This window comes from Rhinopithecus bieti, unplaced genomic scaffold (genome assembly GCF_001698545.2).
Source record: "Rhinopithecus bieti isolate Rb0 unplaced genomic scaffold, ASM169854v2 scaffold_42565, whole genome shotgun sequence".
Lineage (NCBI taxonomy): Eukaryota > Metazoa > Chordata > Mammalia > Primates > Cercopithecidae > Rhinopithecus > Rhinopithecus bieti.
The window spans coordinates 1-19,105 of NW_016818029.1; the positions used below are offsets into that span (position 1 = coordinate 1).

Genomic DNA, 19,105 nt, shown 5'->3' on the forward strand with positions numbered 1-19,105 from the left:
TCCAATTCTTTCACTGTTTAAAGCCAACAATAAAGGAATAGGAAAAGAATGTAGTTATTTCCAACTCTGGGCTATAATAATAAGATAATAACGTCTAGAAATTATACTTTAAAACCTTCAGAGTAAATTAATAAAATTCAACATACTTCAAGTTATCATCACTTTATTTTTTCTATCATTACCTTTTTGTTTACTGTTTCAATTTATTGAATTATACATACAATGAAGAGTACAATAATAAATGTACATACAGCTTTATGAATTCTCACATAGTGAGCCAGTGTTACAAGTAATCTATTATTAACTTTTAAGATGATACAGTGCTATGATCGAAGGACTAAAATGATCAACATCACCATAAAAGGCAGTTATAAACAAGAACAATTAAGTGTAATTAAATCAGGTGGGAGGCACACTTAGAAAAATGAAACAATTTTTGGCTCACATTTTACACCACACATCTATTCTGTATCTTTAGAACATGAGAAAATACATATTCTCAGTCTGATGGGTCTCCGACTTGGGGGTTCTTTTACTGTACTTTTTTCTCTCTAGTAGCCGAACATTTTAAAGGAATCAGCAGAAAAAACATCAAACTTCAGAACCAATTAGACTTTTAAAAGCAACGTTCTTGCCCTTTCCAGAGATACATTCCTTAATCCTCCTACAAATCATGACCTTACACGATAACTTTAAGGGTGAACATCAACGTATCTACATTTTGGTGCTTGCTTTTCCTAAGTGGCAGATGGTTTCTATTAACCTAAAACTGAAGTCCTTGTTGGGGGACCCCTAATTCCATGTCTAGTCCTAGTGCCCAGAGGCTACCAAAGACGATACGAATAGCTTCTCAGGCACTCCACCCACCGTTTACCTTGTTAATGCAAATCTTGCCCAGACCTGGGTCCTGAAATTATTTTACCCTGCAGAGCAGAAATGTTATGGTGTTCACTCAGTGAACTCGTCCCTAGTTTTTAATCTTTGTATTTTCTGCGTATACTTCGAGCCACAGTAACTTTCCCAGTTACCAAGAAACAGTGTAACACAGGTCGCTATTTATTTTGTTCGGAATTTACAAGCCATTTAAGCACACACGTGATTAGCAACACTAAGGGGGCTCTTCCAGGCACAGAATCCACAGAATGAGAGGCCCTTGGTACCCAAATGCAGCAACAATGAAAGATCGGCGAAGTTCAGCAAGGTGCCTGAGCGCCACGGACGCCTGCTCTGATTTCAGGTTGCCGGCGCGCGCCCGCGAGTCTGCCTTTATGGGCGAGACGCAAAAGGGGTCCAGGAAAGAGGGTGCCCTTAAGGGCTCGGAGATTAGCTTGGGCGACCCTGCCACCAGCCGCCCCCACCACAGAGAAGAGGAAACGCTCCGCATCCCGTCACCAGGGCAACTCTGCAACCCGACACCAAGGCTCAAGATTCCGCATCCCGGGCAGCGGACACAGAAGAAAAGCACATCGCGGACCGGCCGCGGGGCTCCAAGGCGTCCCTGCGGCTGCTGTTCCTAGGGTGCCGAGAGCGACAGGGCCACCCTCTCCGCCGGCCCGGGGTCCGCGATCGGCCATCCGCCGCAAAGCCACCGCGCCCGCCCGACGCCTGCCGCACGTGGCGGCCGTGATTGTCCCGGGGCGGTATCCCTCCGCGCCCCCGCCTCAGTCTCCCCCCGCCCTTCCCGGGACCCTCCGTGCCAGGGCGCCGCGGAAGGATCGCACGCACGCGCGCGCGCATGCCCCGCCGTATCCGCGGAGAACTGAGGGCGCTGCGGTAAGCAGCAGCTGCCGCCACCACCGGCACAGCCGCTCCGCAGCCTCCCGCCGCTGGTTAGTCAGCCCCGCGGCTGCGGGCGGCCGGGTGGCCGGGCGCGCTCTGAGGTTCGTCCCTCATCGCTGAACCCGCGTCCTCCCTCCGCAGCTCCTCGGGGAGGGGGGCGGTCGGTGCCTGCGCAGAGCCGCCTCCTCCCCGCCCCCGCCCGCCGGCCCTTCCGCGCGCCGCCGCCGCCGCCCGCTACCGCCGCGCAGCCGCCGCGCCCCGCCTCGCTGGCTCCCTCGCCGTCCGCAGCTGCATGCGAAAGGGCCTCCGAAGAATGGCCCGGTGGCCAGAGCTACGGTGGAAAACCTGCGTGTGCCCGATGGCTGCTGCCCCAGGGAGCCGCCCATTTGGTCGGCCTACTGCGACCCCAAATACGTCTGGCCCACGCCACGGCCCGGGGGCGGTCTTCAGAGCACTACGGTGAAGACCCAGTGGCGGGGCCGGACCCCTGGCCCTGCACCGGAGTGGGGTTCGCGGGCGTGGGGGCGCCCGCAGCGCGGGGCCCGGAAACACCAAGGGCCGAGCCCCGCAGGTGTGCTAGGCAAACGGGGCGCCGAGGATGCCGGCCCTTGCCGGGCGGGCATGGGAGCCGAGGCCGGGAACCGGCCCCCTCACCCGGGGCTGCGCTGAACAGGCCGGGGGCGGCGGCCGGACCCTCGCTGGCTCGCCGGGCGCCCCGGCGTTCCCAGCGTGGGTCCAGGTGCCCGGGTTGGGGGAGGGGGCACGCACCGGCCAGGGCAAGGGGAGGGGTTCCTTTTTTCCTCTTAGTGCGGTTCCCCTAGGTTCTCTTGAAGCCCCGAGGTTTGCTATGCACGTCCTGGGGTGGAAGCGGGGGTCGGGGATCCGGGCCGGGGAGCGCGGGTCCCGGGTAGAGGTCCCCAGGCTTCCTGGCCGCCTCTTGCTCCGCGGACAGCGAGCCGCCCGCGCCTCCGGTTGTGGGAGGCGGCGGCCCCGACCCGGCCCCCGGGATTCTCGAAGCGACTTTGCGTAGGTTTGCTGATGTCCAGGCCTCTGGGGCTTGCGAGAGATGTACGCCGACCGCGTAGGTGGATTCGTGAATCTCGACTTCAGCTGTAGCTCTATAGGTTGTTTTTTTTTTTTTTTAATTCTCCAAGATGGCGAACTGCCATTGATTTCTCTCCTTCTCATATGGAGATTCATCGATATACGGTTATCCCCAGTTACGCAACATAGCTCAAAAAAAGGGGTGCTTTTCGGGGGCTTTCAATTATCTGCGAAGACCAGGAGCACACTTCACTTCTCCAAGTCCCTCCCTCTTTAGTGGTGGCAGTAAAGGAACTAATGCAGTTTTATGCTTCACATTGCCTGATTTTCTTGAGACTTGATGGTTTTGAGTTGGTTGCAGTATGTTTGGGGGAATATTTGCCACTAAGCCTCCAGCTTATTGTTTTGCCTGTTTCTTTCTGCCCAAGGCTGTTTCTAAAATCATGATAATTGTGTTAAATACGAGACCATTCCTTTAATTTCTTAGCACCACGCTCCCTTCCCATTAAACACCAAAATTCAGGTTCCCTATTACGGGTGCTAATTATTCTTTTACCACTTAACGTGGTTTAAAGTCTAACTTTAGAACTCAGTCCTTGATGCTAGTACTTTAAGGTCTCGTATACCCGCAGTGGACTACAGTTCTTGCAGGGAATTGGCATCTGGTCATCAACTTTTTTCCCGCAGTCCTCTTGTCTTTGTGTGTGAGTTCCCGCTGTCTGACTAGGAAGATTGCGGGAGTGTGCTTGGAAATGGCTGGGGCCTGCTATGACTCTGCAGTTCTGATGGGGGCGACGCCTTCCTTCTTATTCATGGAATGTTAGCATGCACGTTTTCTCCTTTCCGGTTCTGGTGGCTACCTCAGTTTCTTTCCCAATCTCCCTCCATTTTCTCTGTTTTACTATTGCCTACCGCAGTGCTGTAGACACAATCCACTTTGCGTTTGCCCAGAAAGAAAACTGATTACTGAGATGGGAGGGGAAGGGAAGTTGGAAAGAAACAGGAGTCGTGGCTAGAAAAATAGGAGGGAAATATGAATTTGGAAAAGCACTGATGTCCAGGGATTGAAGTCCATATCATCAGGTATATTTCTAGTTATTCCAAGCAGAGAAGTGAACAAATCAAAGAACAGGCTTTATTTTGGGAGACTTTGAAGCAACTTGAAATGTGATGAAATGGGACTGTAATGGGACTGAATATGATGGACCAGCTGTGTTCAAAGAGTTGATAGCTGAATTTTTACCATTACGTGAACACTTTCAGGCACCAGCTGACTTAATACAGTTTATAAATAACTCTTTAAGTTTGCACTTTGTCTAGTGTCAACTATCAACTATTTAGAGTTTCTTTGTATAGACTGGTCTTGGTTAAGAGACGACACCGTTAACTGAAATCAAATCAACTGATGTAAAAGATGTGATTATATAGGATTAAGTAATTATTAAGAAAAGACTGAATCTTGGTTTTACGTTAGTGAAATGTGGCTGTCTGGCATAGCACACAGCCTTTCCTGTTAACATCAAGCCCTAAAAGGAATTAACTACAACTTCATTTTTTTTTTTCTTTCTGGTGGGGGGCAGCCAATAGAAATAGATATGATTGTAGGAAAAGACCGGGAAGGTTTCTTTACCAACGGTTTGACTCTTGGCGCGAAGAAATGCTCAGTGATCAGAGATAGTCTATACGTCGATGGTGACTGCACAATGGACATCCGGACAAAGAGTCAAGGTGGGGAGCCAACATACAATGTTGCTGTCGGCAGAGCTGGTAGAGGTAAGTAAGGCATTCTTTTGGTTAAAAGTTGCATGCCACATTACAACTTATTAAGCAGTTTCTTTTAACATTTTGAATAATAGTCCATAATGGCTACTAAGGTGGTTTTTGTGAACTGCCCAGCACTATGGAGAAGCACTGCTTTAGTTTTACCTACTCTACAGCATCTACAACCTGCCCTCTTAGATCCTGATTTTGTTCTAAGGTAGAATATTCGTATCAACTCACTTTCAGCTTTATTAAACTTAAAAGTCTCTTAAACTGCTTGGCATGTCAAATGACAATCCTGTGGTGGTTCAGATTGTTAAATTGTTGGAATCACTTGGTTATTTTAGTCCTTTGCAGTTTGTGTTTGACCTTTGGATGTCTTTTCTTTTTTTTCTTGCTTGTATTCTAACCATTTCACTACTCAGCATAAAGAAGTAAAATTAACATCAGTTCATTTTTCAGTTAGGAACTTTGCTGGGGAAAAGATAATTAGATGAGGATTTTGGAGTAAGTTGTCCATTCACTGAAATAGTTTCAAAAATTGTGTGTCTGAGACTTAGATTTGAAAAGTAGGAAATTACATTTCATTTGTATACTTGGTCCAAAAATTCAGGTGTCTCCAGACTGTTGTCAGCATTATAGAAACTCTTAATTGTACTAAGTCTCCCTACTTTTTCAAAATAAACTTTTGAAATTGAGGTATATTATGACATCTGATTGATTTACAAATACATTTAAATGGGTTAACGCATAGGAATATTTTGTAAATATAGAGTGCTTCTGTAGCTTCACATAGCTGACTTGGCACATCTAATTTTAATAACAGCTCTACCATGTGAGGGGACTTGAAGCTGCCCTGAGTTGTAATTTAATGCTGTGGCTCTACCAGCTCCCTGTGATTATCCTAAAAGTTACTCGTAATTCTGGTGTGAGTTGATGTTTATAAGTATTTATAAGAAAATTAGATGACTTTTAAATAGTGACAAATCTCTTTAAACCTTAGCTGCGCTATATGCTAAAAAGAAGCGTCAAGCACAAGACAAAAAAACCAGAATATTTTATACTCTACAGCACTACTGACATCTAGTGGTAGTGCATATAAAATTTGAAATACACATATATTTTGGGTTATTCTTTGAATTGCATCATACAAGAGCGATTAGAAATCGTAAACCTATTTTTTTTAGACGCAATTAAAAACGAGGCTAGTACAGTGAAGTTATCAGTAAGCAAACACCTTAAATAATTTAATTTGGCCTTTTCTGAATGATACTGAGGATGCTACTTAAAATTTGATCTTCATTTTCCTTTGGAAATAATAGATACATTTAGCCTCACTGGTAAAACGTAATAGTTTAAACTTGTCAAGCATGTTAAAATTTGGGGAGAGTTTGTAAGTAAAAAACTCCCTAAGTTTATTAAGTTTATATGTTTGGGGCAAGTAATAACATGTACTTGACATAAGCCAGAATTTTTTTGCCCTAAAATAGAAGACAAATGATCACTTTTTTTTTTTTTTTTTTTTTTTTTTACCTGTAGTGTAAAGATAGTTGTATAGAACTTTTGCTTGCATTGATTGGGCTTCCAAGATGCATTCAAGTTTACTATTTTCTGTTTAGTATATTACTAGTTTGAAAGTTCTTTTTGGAAACCTACTTGATTTCAGTGCTTGGCAGTTCATGGAAAACTAACTTAATGTTAACTTATTAATCGGGGTTCTGTCTGCTAAAACTTATGTGACTTTCTTGATTAACACTTCTTTTGAAACACTTTTCTTCTTTCTCTTTCAGTCTTGGTCTTTGTAATGGGAAAAGAAGGGGTCCATGGAGGCGGATTGAATAAGAAGGCATACTCAATGGCAAAATACTTGAGAGACTCTGGGTTCTAGCTGCTAGGCAGACTGTTAAGTATTAGGGGAAAATTGCTCTTAAACTTTCCTAGCTGTAAGCTTAAGTCTTAATTCTGGAAATTTTATTAGCAATGCAGGGTGATGGGGTATGAACCTGTGTCTCCTTTGTATCCCTCTGTTGGTGGGGAAAGGTGTCTTTCTTTCTGCCCTCCCCCCCCAAATAATTCTGTTCACTTTTGTTTTGTTTCCTTGTGTACTCCAGCATTGGTTATAGTCATGGGAAAGGAAGGTGTCCACGGAGGCACACTTAACAAGAAAGCATATGAACTCGCTTTATACCTGAGGAGGTCTGATGTGTAAGCAGCCTCTCCCCATCTGCCTAGCAACTGTCTTCATCAACAACCCTAATTATGGTCACAATGCTACCAAACTATAGATGGTAGCTAATTTTTCTTTACCTATTTTCTAATGTCATGATTCCTGTTTGCCCAATGGATCATTTGTATGTTAACCACTGTATGTAACCAACCCTTATCTGGCAACATAATTGCAGCACAATAATGATTTGCATGATACCTTGAAATTGGGGGGAGGGGGCATGCCAAGTTGGGCATCACTTTGTCTTAGCAATTAATGGGATATTGATTACTAAAATAAGTTAATATTAAGCAAGGTGCCGGTTGTACAATCTCTGATCAATGTCTTTTCAGCACTTTGAGCATTTACTTGGCTCATTTAGTCTTCCTTTTGTAGCGCATGGTTGGGAGGAAAAAGTGCATGCATCTTTCCTTCTCTTCACTCTTCTCTTTTTCCCACCCCACCTCCCTTCGCACATAGGCATTTGGTTTGCTTCTATCTTTTTTTATGCAGTGCCTGTTTTTTTTAACCAATTAATATCCCTTTTGTTGATGAGCTATTGAGAGCTGCAGTAGTTTGCTTTTAGTATTGTTGTTGCACTTGAGACAAACCTTTATTCATAGTGTCTACAGGACATATGAAGAGTGCAATGGCAAAACAAGAGCAAAAAGCACTTCCTCCCATGACCTTACAGTAACCATACTGATTGACTCCCCAGGGACATTCCATCATTGCAATAGCTCAGATTTTTATTCCTGTCTTTTTCTTTGCACACCAGCTCTACTCTTTAGTAAAATTGTAAAAGGCTGCCATTATGGACATTAGGTATCCCAACATAACCATCTGGAGTGTGTCCAGTTTGTTCTTCATAGGACCAATTTTTATTTGCAGCTTGAGTTTTTATATGAAGTTGCATTATTGTGGACTTGGCTGTCTTGTGATGAATTTTTTTCATATGTATTCTGTGCCATACTATTGTTAAAATGAACTGTTGCTATTGTGAGATGGATTTTAACCGACCTATTAAGGGTTTCTTTCGAATGGCACTACTTTAGGGACATTCTAGTATTTGCTTCTATTGTTTGGGCCTTGTGGATAATGTACAGATTTAAAAACAAATCTTGTTGCTGATTTGTCCATTTCTTTCCCTGCACTTTGTTACATCTGGGATACAGTCTAACTCATCTGATTTAATATGCATTTAAAAAAATGCCATAACTATTAAACACCTTGTTTACAGACAGATGAAATAAATTTATTCCAACCAAATACTCTAGGCTCCTGTTGTTTATATAAATTGTTGGCTTACTGTTAAAAGCTGATTTTTGACAAAGTGGGAATACACAGAATAGGCCAAAGTCTGCTGCAAGCATAAATTTTTTTTTTTTGAGATGGAGTCTCACTCTGTCACCCAGGCTGGAATGCAGTGGCACAATTTCGGCTCACTGCAAGCTCTGCCTCCCGGGTTCACGCCATTCTCCTGCCTCAGCCTCCCGAGTAGCTGGGACTAGAGGCCACGCCGCCACGCCGGCTAATTTTTTGTATTTTTAGTAGAGACGGGGTTTCACCATGTTAGCCAGGATGGTCTTGAACTCCTGACCTCGTGATCTGCCTGCCTCAGCCTCCCAAAGTGCTGGGATTACAGGCGTGAGCCACTGCGCCCAGCCGCAAGCATAAAACTTTAATAACATTCAGGTGATGGCCGACTTCAAGTAATGTTACAGATAAAGTTTGTGCCTGGGAATTTCTTTTTAATGGGCTTTGATCTGTTACACATAGCTTTTAGTCATTTCAGGCTCATTTTCAGGCGTATGTGAGAAGCAACTGACATCTGCTAGAAAATGAGTATTTTCCTTTTCTTGCTGGTTTCTAGATGTGCAATCTAATAAACAGTAAAGGGAGTACCAAGAAGGGTTTCTGCACTATTGTGGATTTTTCTGTGTTGAAATGTCATATAGTCAGACTTTAGATTTGGAGGTTGTGTTGACAGGCTGAAGTCAGCCAGTTGGGGCCCTCCTACATGAGAGCAGAAGACATTCCTTAGGCAGCATATAAGGTAATTGGGATGCTTTTGCACTTTTTGGCTTTGTAGTGACATGTTGACCATGGCTATGTAATAGATTTAATCCCAGAGGCCATAAAATCCCTGATATGTATTGAAGTTTGGTAAATATGTAAATTTAGGGCTATTTAGATAAATCATTATTACCAACACCTGTCAAGCAGATGCTTAGAGCCAGGGGTGCTCAAACCCACCAAAAGATTGGGTTTCAGTAAAACTGGGGAGCTGGTTATAAGGCAGATTATGGACTCTGGAGTTCCATCCTGGAGATGGAGAGTCCATAAGCCCAGGAATCCCTTTTCAGAAACAATCACTGGGTCAGTCTGATTCATTTTAAGTGGTGTTTATGCTACCTTTTGAGAAACAATGGGTTAGGGAATAGGAATTAATCTGTCTTATACTATGCATAATGAAAGTTTTCTTTGGTTGTCAGGCATTAGTTATGAATATGGTTGTACATACACAGGGATGTAAAAGTATGGAAGATAAAGGATCTGGGGCTATTTTGGTAGTTGGACATAACCTAGAAATTGTAAAACTGTAATAAAAACCTGGTATCAGTTTCTTGACCTGTTAAGGCCAAAAGATTGGGCAAATGAAAATTTGGTGGTTGAGTTGTGATGATTTGAGATTTTACAATAATACACATTCACACTTCACTTGTAAAGAACTATTAGGGTAACCAATTATAGAAAGCAGTGACCAAAATTCTGAAACTGTTAATGAATTAATCTGTAAGTAGGTGAGGGGGCAGTGTGTATGTGTGTGTGTTCAGAGAGGAGGCTGGGGGTAGAAGGTGGTAAAGGGTGACTGTATCACTAAAATAGTATATAATGAAACTATTCATTGGCCCTCCACCCACAATTTCATTTAAAAAATACTTAGGGAAATATATACAGGTATACTTTGCTTTGTACTTAGTTCTAGGAATTTCGCATATGGAAATGAAGCTATACAAATTTGTATACCAGAATGTCCATCACACTGCATTACTTAAGCCATCCAAACTTGGAAAACATCTACAAGGTTCAGCTTTTTAAGGGGTATGGTTTGAATAAATGATTTTAAGTCCATAGGACAAAATAGTCATTGAAGAATGACATGAGAATGCTTACCAATGAATGTTAATGAGAATATAAACGTTACATGACAGTGCACATACATACAGTATTAATATATATGTATTTTACATATGTATTTCTGAAGGCAGTATAGTTTCCAGGTGACTATATTTTGATTTCTAGTGTTTTAATGTTACTTTTGTAATCAAGAAAATTTTAAATGTTTTTTAAATAGAAATTGATTTTAATTGCACCTGCTGTCCTATTCAAAAAGCTATACCATGAAATTACAGAACATTTCAAGTGAACTGTTACCTAGTAACAGTCCTAGCCAGTGCTGCTAAATAAGACACTTCGTAGATTTTTTTTTTTTTACATAAAATTAAAGTAATAATTTGGAATTTCAAAAAAAAAAATTTTTTTTTTTCCATAAAACTCCTAACATAAAGGAACTAGGTCCTTGTTTTAAACTTTGGATTAAAGACTAAGGGAATATAACATCTAATACATACTTACCCATTACTGTGACTTTTTATTTTTTTCCCTTTTCCTATTTTAAAATACTGTTTTAGGTTTGATGTTTTTATTTAATAATTAATTATTTTGAAGACTATTACTTATTGCACATTTATGTGCCAGATACTGAGCTCAACGTTTTGTCCTCACACCCTCACTTAGGTTAAAAGAAAATTATGCAAATGACCAAGCAGGTTTAAAAAGGTTAGGGCCATACAATATGTCCAGTTCCAAACTTTGTTTAACTACCGTGGTAACCTTTGATGTCCTGTTTCTCAGGCCTGTGGTTCTTTAATTTTTTTATAAAAAAGGGGAAGAGGGATGAGGTATCAGATAGCTGATGTTGAATTCAACCGTTTATTTTCCAAAGTAGAAATACCTATTTTTTCCTGATTATGAACATTTTTTAAAAGGCAATTCGGAAAGTGAAATTTTCCCTCGATACACCATAATTTACAACAGGGTACCAAAATGTACACTGTTTATTTTTGGAATAATTTTGGCAGCAGTCTAAACTTTTTGGGAGATTACCTAACTGCATGTGAATGGTCAGTTACTTTGTATAAAATTCTAAGGTGATGTGATTTCTCTGACCTCAATCATCCCTTTATAGGATATATATAAATAAGACTAATATGGTAAGTAAATGGTAGAACAGACATTTACTGGATCTTAAAGTGGAAAACATGTTTATTAACATTCAAACTCCCCTCATACAAGGCCATATAAAAATCCTTAGCATTTTGATTATAGATTAGTCTACATTTTCTACATAGTTACAATGATGTATAATATAATTTAGCTTTTCATAATACAGTGTTTCAATACATCATTAGTTCTGTTAAACATAAGTCACTTACTTTCAAATCCAATACTTGAACAATTTCCTCTGTACATAGTTTAGCAGGGCTAATTAGCATAAGATGCTGTTTATTAAGAGGTATATGATCTGAGTATTAACAGTTGCTGAAGTTTGGTATTTTTATGCAGCATTTTCTTTTTGCTTTGATAACACCACAAAACCCTTAAGGACACTGAAAATTAATAAGTAAAGTTCAGAAACATAAGCTGCTGAATCAGATCTCTACATAACACTATAGTAATTAAAACGTTAAAAAAAAAAGTGTTGAAATCTGCACTAGTATAGACCGCTCCTGTCAGGATAAGACTGCTTTGGAACAGAAAGGGAAAATACAGCTTTGAGTTTCTTTGTACTGACAGGAGGAGGAAAGGCTGAGTTAACCTTGTTGCCTCTCCCTAATGATTGGCAGGTCAGGTAAATGCCAGAACATATTCCAACTCAACAACTCTAGGTAACTTTATGGAGGTGGAAGCTGGGTTAGTTCATGCTAGGTGGCTGCAGCACTGACCTCATGTATAAAACACAAAACATTTAAATACTGTGATCTAGGTCTTAATTGCAAGCTATACTGAGGATTTTTTTTTTTAATGTTTTGGCTATACTTTTATTCCAAAAGAAGAGCTGAATTGATGCTTGAGTTACAGCACCAGTCTATTATTAGTGAATGAAGTACACTCTTGCAGATAAATACCAGATCAAAAGTCCTGTTTCAGTAATTTGATTAAACTGTAGAATACTAAAAATGTTATTTCTACAGAAATCTTTGAAGGGAGCAAAAAATCAAATTACAGTATATTACCTAAACATTTTAAAGGGAAATAAACCATCTTCTGAAAGTCAAACAGTATTTGCTATGTTGTAATCCCGTTCACCATTAGGCTGCAGCTGGACCACGACATCATGTTCATTAATTTCATTTTCTGCATCACTACTGTCGGTATCTTCATTGTCATCTTCCTCATAGTCTGAAGATTCTGTCATGTTCTGATGTGAGCGGGATTCCGACAAAGCCCCAAATGACTGGGCACTGACAGAAGCTAAAGGTCTAAGTAAAGGGGTATGTTCTGTCACTTCATTTTCTTCTTGACTACTATCTGTGTCAGAGTCTGAATCACCTTGAGAAGGAACAACTTTTTGCTTGCACACTGGACAGGTTTTTTTGGTTTTAGTTAGCCAAGGGTCTACACACTTGCAGTGATAAGCTGTTGAAGCAAAATATACATCTTTAATTAGTATGCTGTGGTTGATACTTTTATATTTAATCTCTTGCCATATTCAGTTTTCTGTATGTATTATGTAGGGACGGGAAGAAAGTTTATAAATTCTTTTTTTTGAGACAGAGTCTGGCTCTGTCTCCCAGGCTGGAGTGCAGTGGTGCGATCTCCATTCACTGCAAGCTCCACCTCCCAGGTTCATGCCATTTTCCTGCCTCAGCCTCCCGAGTAGCTGGGACTACAGGCGCCCGCCACCACGCCCAGCTAATTTTTTGTATTTTTAGTAGAGACGGGGTTTCACTGATAGCCAGGATGGTCTTGATCTCCTGACCTCGTGATCCGCCTGCCTCAGCCTCCCAAAGTGCTGGGATTACGGGCATGAGCCACTGTAACCGGCCTGAAAGTTTATACATTTTTATAAATACATCTCCATCCTTGAATGAGACCACTAACTAGTACAGGGCCTGGCTTACGGTGTGCCAATAACTATTTTCCATCTCTTCCCCTGGAATATGGAACCTAAATATAAATTACTATATGTAAATTCAAAGCAGTATGTAATTACTCATACCATGGGAACAGGGAAGGATTCTGAGTTTGTCTCCATCTTCATACTCATCCAAACAAATGGCACATACATCATACTCATCTCCTGCAAACAGAAAATACGTAGAGAACTATTTTTTCGCCTTTCAAACTTTTCAAGTTAGTCCTCAGTCAGTTATTGCCTTTTGATGTATTTATCTTTGAATGATGCCTTTTGCATCAGACTCAAGGATCTGCTTATCCAAGTCGTAGGACCTGAAGTTTCAATTTAAGTAATTCACATTTTACCTAAACTAGATAGTTTAAAATGGATGACAAATTTGTTTATGTTGATTATCTTTGCAAAATATTTTAATAAGAATCATAATTACATCAGTGTTTTACCTAACCAAATGCTAGTTTTGAAATATTTAATGCCAGAAAAATTTCACTACTAAAATTTTCAAACTCAGTCTTAAATAAAAATGGAAATATGAGAACATACTCAAAGGTTTAACTATATTAGCAAATAAAAACAGATTCGAAATGAGTCACACTGGGCTTCAAATCTCCAACACTTACCACGTTCTGTGGGGCTTGGCGAGTTGCTTCGCCTTTGCCATCCAGTTCTTTATCAGTAAAAAGATGAACTTACCTTACAGGTTATAAGGATGAAATGAGATGATACGACCAAAGGGCCAGACACGTAGGTATTCAATAAAGGGTATACTATTAATATTGCCATTTTAATTGTCTTACTGTAGAATTTATCTGTTTTATAATCATAGCAATGTATTAATTCATAGCTCTTTTTGGAGTTTCAGTGTCGTTTCCTAAGTCTTTAAAGGAGCTAGCAGTTTTTTAAATACAGCAGCTTTTTCAGTTAATAGTGGCTTAGACACCACTGTGAGTGCTTGAAAGCACTTTTGTGAGTTTTTTTCCACTACATGCATATGTTGGATAAAAACTTATAAAACTTTTAGGGAACAAAAGACAGTTAAATTCATTGCCTATCCCACATGGAGGGGTAACAACCTTGGAAGACATATCAGAAATAAAACCATTATCTGGATGGATAGTCTGGATGAACATGACACATAAAAAAGGTGCTGATAGTTCTTCTGAAACAATCACTTTAATGTCCTAGTCATTTAAAACAGCACATTCAGGAGGAGCCCAAAATAGAAAGCTTTAATGAAAATTATTAATTTTTGTCCATTACCTTGAATTTGGTTACTATAGTATTTAAATTACATTCTGTAACAAATGCATGTGTACATACGTTAGAACCTTGTGTGTGGAATTTGGTGAGACTTACTAGACTCAACTATTACAAGACTAAAGGACCTCTGATATATCTGTAATTATTATTTTTATTTATAATTACATAGATCCATTTACATGGACTTTGGGGACAGTTATGCAATTCAATCATGACTGATTTCTCATACAAATCAAACTTTGAATCACATCACCTTGTGAAAATGCCTATTAAAAACAAAACAGTTAATGTAGCTGAACAGGAACTGACTGTGACTCAAAGCTGTGCCAAGGCTCCAAGGCTCATTTTATTGAGGTAGGGAGATCAGCCTGTATTATCCATGTGAGCTCAATGTGATCACAAGGGTTTTGAAAAGGGGAAGAAGGAGGCAGGAAAGTTCAGAGTCGGGGCGATGTGGCTACAGATGAATGGTCAGGGAGATGCAACTACTGGCTTTGAAGATAGGGGAAGAAGGGTCACAAGGAATGTGAGTGCCCTCCAGAAGCTACAAAAGGTAAGAAAATGGATTCTTCCCTGGAAGCTCCAGAAAGGAACACAGTCCTGCTGACACCTTGGTTTTGGCCCCGTGAGACCTGTGTCAAACTTCTAAGCTATAGATAATATATTTTTGTTGTTTTAGGGCACTAAGCTTGTGATGATTTGTTATCAAAGAAATAGGAAACTAGTACAGGTATATTTGTCTGGGTTAAATTTGTCTTTAAATGTATGAACTTGATGCTTTGGAGTCACTGAGCTTTCTTATCAATCCTTTGAATTGTTCCAAGTAGTAGATTTATATTAATATCCCATGTTTTATTGCCATAGCACTTACTTTGAAGATGACAGGTCAAGATTCCAAGGTACAGTTTGTGATCATGGACCAAACTGGAGCTTAGTGCTCTGTAGAAAATTAACCTTTATGGCCTTGGACTTGTGATGAAATGGTAAAGCACCTATTAGAATGCCTGGGGTTCCCATCCTGGTCCTTTTATTTATTAGCTATGTAACCTTCTGTAAAACACTTATCTTTATATTTCAGTTTTCTCAAAGGCAAAACACAAATATTAACATAATTATGTATTAGGGTTGTTGTGAAGATTAAAAGAGATAATGCAGGTAGAGTAATTTACATGGTGTTTCACACATACAGTAACTCTTAACCAGTTTTTACCTAGTGAAACTAGCTGATAGGCATACTTGCTTATCACATGGTAGAAGACTGTGGCTAGGAGGCTATTCTCTAACCAACCTTATGCTTTTGTCCCACCAGATGATCAGCTGCATGCTTACAAAAGGCTAGTGGCAGTGGTCATTGAATCTGTTTGTTTTACTTAGGGTAATTATGTAATTTAGTTAAATATTCAGCAGTCAATAAAGTGTGAGTGTAAAAGACTTCTGGTTTTATTTGAAAGCTAGGTTGAATGCATTAGAAACACTTAAAAAAAAAAAGCTAGTTGTTCCCCTCAGCCCATGCCCAGCCAAAAGCAGTTAAACTGGGTATGGGTAAGAAAACTAAAAGACTGGACAAATGTAAAAGCAAGGATGAAAGCAGAATCCAGTTTTACCCCATTTAAAATACTTGAAACTAAAAATGGTAGAAAATGCTTCATGTACCATGGCAATTTGGAAATCCAGCCAGTGGATTCATACTCAAAAGGCTGTGGTCCAACATCAATTGTTGATTGGATTTATAATTACATTTAAAATAGAAATTAAAGGCATTTATCTATTTTTATGATTTATAAGATTTTAAACATTACCTACTGGCTCTGGTAGTATAAGATAAAAGGGCTATAACAAGTGCTTAATAAGTGTTAGTTTTGTTACTATTAGCACCATGCTAGAAAATTCTGTTGCTCAGTTTGGTTCTAAACTGGGGATGATTTTGCTTCCCAAGGACATGTGGTGTTATCTGGAGACATTTTTGGCTTTCATAACTGAGAGTTGCGGCTGGCATCTTGTGGACCAGGGATGGTGCTAAACATCCTATAATGTACTGAACAGCCCCCTAAACCAAAGTATCCCATCTAAATGTCAGTGGTGCTGAGGTGAGAAACCCTCATAGAAACCCCTGCAGGCTAACAAAACTTTGCTAATTCACTATTGGATAAGATGTCAAAAGTTGTGGAAGAAATCAGATTCATGTCTGTTATATGAAACAGTAGAGGACTACTTTTGTCTGGAATGTTTTTGGCACTGCTGTAGAATAGTTTCAGAAAATTTTCATGAAGGTGCTTTTAAAGTAAATCTCATCAGTCTGGGAATGTTAAAACATGTAGCCAGACAGAACTTAGAATGTCTCCTCTCTAAACTTGTTCATCCATGATTTTTCCCCATTTCAAGGCCAAAACTTTGGCTCATCAGATACAGAAAAGCACTGGCCCTTCATAACAAGACTCAACACAAAGACCTAGGCAGCCAAGGCAGTGGCATGAACTGAATATCAGGCCTAGGCATATCTTTGATGCTGCTTTTCCTTAGAGCCTTCATACAATCTGTCACCAGATCCTGGAACCTTTTATCTGCAAAACATATCCTGAATCTTTCCCCTTCTCTCCATTGCCTTAATTACTCTGGTCTAATCTTCTAGATTATGCTAAGAGCCTCCTTTCTGGTCTCCCATCTATTCCTGCCCCATGTAGTTTTCAGCAGCTAGAGTGATCTTTTAAAAATGAAATATCACATCATCATTCTAATTTAAATGGCTTCCCTGAGAATAAAATTTGACCTCCTTATTATGGCCTTCATATAGCTATATATGCTCTGATCCCCCTACCCCGCCATCCTGTCTCATCTCATACCAGTTCACCCTTCATTCATGCTGCATCCTTGTGGCCTTCTTTCAGTCTTTGAATAAATACGAAAGTAAGTTAGATGGGGACCTGAATTTGGCCAAAAACATTTGGACATAAAATTAAATTTAGAAAGAGAAATTACCATTTCTAAACAAGGCTTAAAAGTGAGCTAGTTAAAATAGTCATAGTGGAGCCAAATTGATGTAGAATTGTTCAATTCTATACCAAACTAGTCCAGGTATCAAGTAAACCAAGAATAGGTTTCCTCAAAATAAAAGGTAAAAGAGATTGAAGATTCAGGGTTAAATACATATAGATGTCACTAGTGATACTGACTTTACATATGTATTATAAATAATCTGCCTAGGGATGATGCATCATTAGAACCATGAGTTGCCACTTACACGCTGCTTCTGCCAGTGAAGAAAACAATAGCAGCTTTTTTTTCTTAGTATTGATATCTTTTTAATTGCCCTGTAGTCCAAGCGTGTGTTTGGTATGAATAGCAGCTTTTTTCCTAGCAAATAAAAAATAAATGAATCTTATTTTTTACTCTTCTTTTCCCTATACCAGTTCTCAAGAAATCAACAAAATACAACAGGACGAAATATTTTAAAAGCCAAATTTGCCTGAGAACTCTTTCTGATTATTTCCAAACCCTGGGCAAAGGAACTAGTATTTATTATTACGGTTAGATTAAAAGCTGTTAAAATGTAGTTATAAAAAAAGAAGTCTTTAATAGCTAAAGTAAAAAATTATAAAATTAACTATTGCTCCATTTTATGCAATCTACTAAAATGCTGTGTTGCTTTCTTCCAGTCTCTGAAATAAAAATCTTTCCCCTCCTGTACATATTATCTTCACAAATTTCAATGATTAAGCCATAAAGGAAAAATACCTGGTAACTTAAAATGTCAGATATGGGCCGGGCGCGGTGGCTCAAGCTTGTAATCCCAGCACTTTGGGAGGCCGAGACGGGCGGATCACAAGGTCAGGAGATCGAGACCATCCTGGCTAACCCGGTGAAACCCCGTCTCTACTAAAACTACAAAAAACTAGGCGGGCGAGGTGGCGGCGCCTGTAGTCCCAGCTACCCGGGAGGCTGAGGCAGGAGAATGGCGTGAACCCGGAAGGCGCAGACAGGAGAATGGCGTGAACCCGGGAGGCAGAGCTTGCAGTGAGCTGAGATCCGGCCACAGCACTCCAGCCTGGGTGACAGAGCGAGACTCCGTCTCAAAAAAAAATAAATAAATAAATAAAAAATAAATCTTAAAAAAAAAAAAATGTCAGATATGAAATCCACTTTTATCATTTATGTTTCAGGGATCTGGCTGCTTTAACATACTAATGGGACAAGGGAGACAGCTCCCGGAGAGCTGCTTAGTAGAGGGATGTTAAGTGAAAACAAGGATTTTCCATCTGTTAGGAAACTGTGTGTAGTATCTAGTTCTTATGGTTAGACTTGGAGAAATACATTAATTGAATGACACAGGAAATACAGGAAACCACATTTTGCTTGAAGAGCAATTTTTTAGGACAATGAGTAATGAAAAAATTTGTAAGGATGCTGGCTGCTTCAGAAGCAAGAAAACAACTAAAAGGCTATTTATTATATGTGCTAGAAATGGGTAAGTTAATACTTAAATCATTTAACTATGAATCAGCATGAACATTTCTGAAAGAACTTCAAAAGTGAAGATGAATAAGATAGGAAGATTTAAGATCCTGTCCCCAAAGTATGGTAAATATGAAAGTTTACAGATATTATATTCAAGTTGTTTTTAAAAGTTTCTGTGAATTGTATTACAAGCTATGCCAATGGAAGATATTTCCAAATGCCAAATTCTTTTTGGTTCATTGCCAAATATTTCCACAACAGAAATACTTTTTAGCACAATGAAGCAGCTGATTACTAGAATAGTTTCTTTTTTCTTTTTTGTTTTTTTTTGCAGGTGGGTGGGGAAGGAGTAAGGGTAAGGGTGGGGATTTTATGGTAATACAAATGTTATGGAGTCCCCG

At 40.0% G+C, this 19,105-nt stretch overlaps 2 protein-coding genes and 1 pseudogene across 3 annotated transcripts in view; 1 reads left to right on the top strand and 2 right to left on the bottom strand.

The window, feature by feature from the left end:
* Positions 1 to 157: 157 nt before the first annotated feature.
* Positions 158 to 1,658, bottom strand: LOC108518277 (uncharacterized; annotated as a pseudogene). Its single transcript, XR_001882336.1, has one exon. The product of XR_001882336.1 is annotated as an uncharacterized LOC108518277 (transcript).
* A 77-nt stretch (positions 1,659 to 1,735) lies between these two features.
* PFN2 (profilin 2) lies at positions 1,736 to 8,061 on the top strand. Its single transcript, XM_017856538.1, has 5 exons — positions 1,736 to 1,773; positions 1,921 to 1,939; positions 2,068 to 2,238; positions 4,404 to 4,596; positions 6,375 to 8,061. Exons 1-5 carry the CDS (start codon positions 1,736 to 1,738, stop codon positions 6,470 to 6,472), a joined length of 519 nt encoding a protein of 172 aa, XP_017712027.1. The 3' UTR covers positions 6,473 to 8,061.
* A 3,034-nt stretch (positions 8,062 to 11,095) lies between these two features.
* RNF13 (ring finger protein 13) overlaps positions 11,096 to 19,105 on the bottom strand; it is a 167,981-nt gene continuing 159,971 nt past the window's right edge. The window contains exons 9-10 of the mRNA XM_017856542.1: positions 13,077 to 13,157; positions 11,096 to 12,493 (exon numbers count right to left, since the gene is read on the bottom strand). Of these exons, the coding sequence (XP_017712031.1) occupies positions 12,129 to 12,493; positions 13,077 to 13,157 (446 nt within the window). The 3' untranslated portion in view covers positions 11,096 to 12,128. The remainder of the gene's footprint in view (positions 12,494 to 13,076; positions 13,158 to 19,105) is intronic.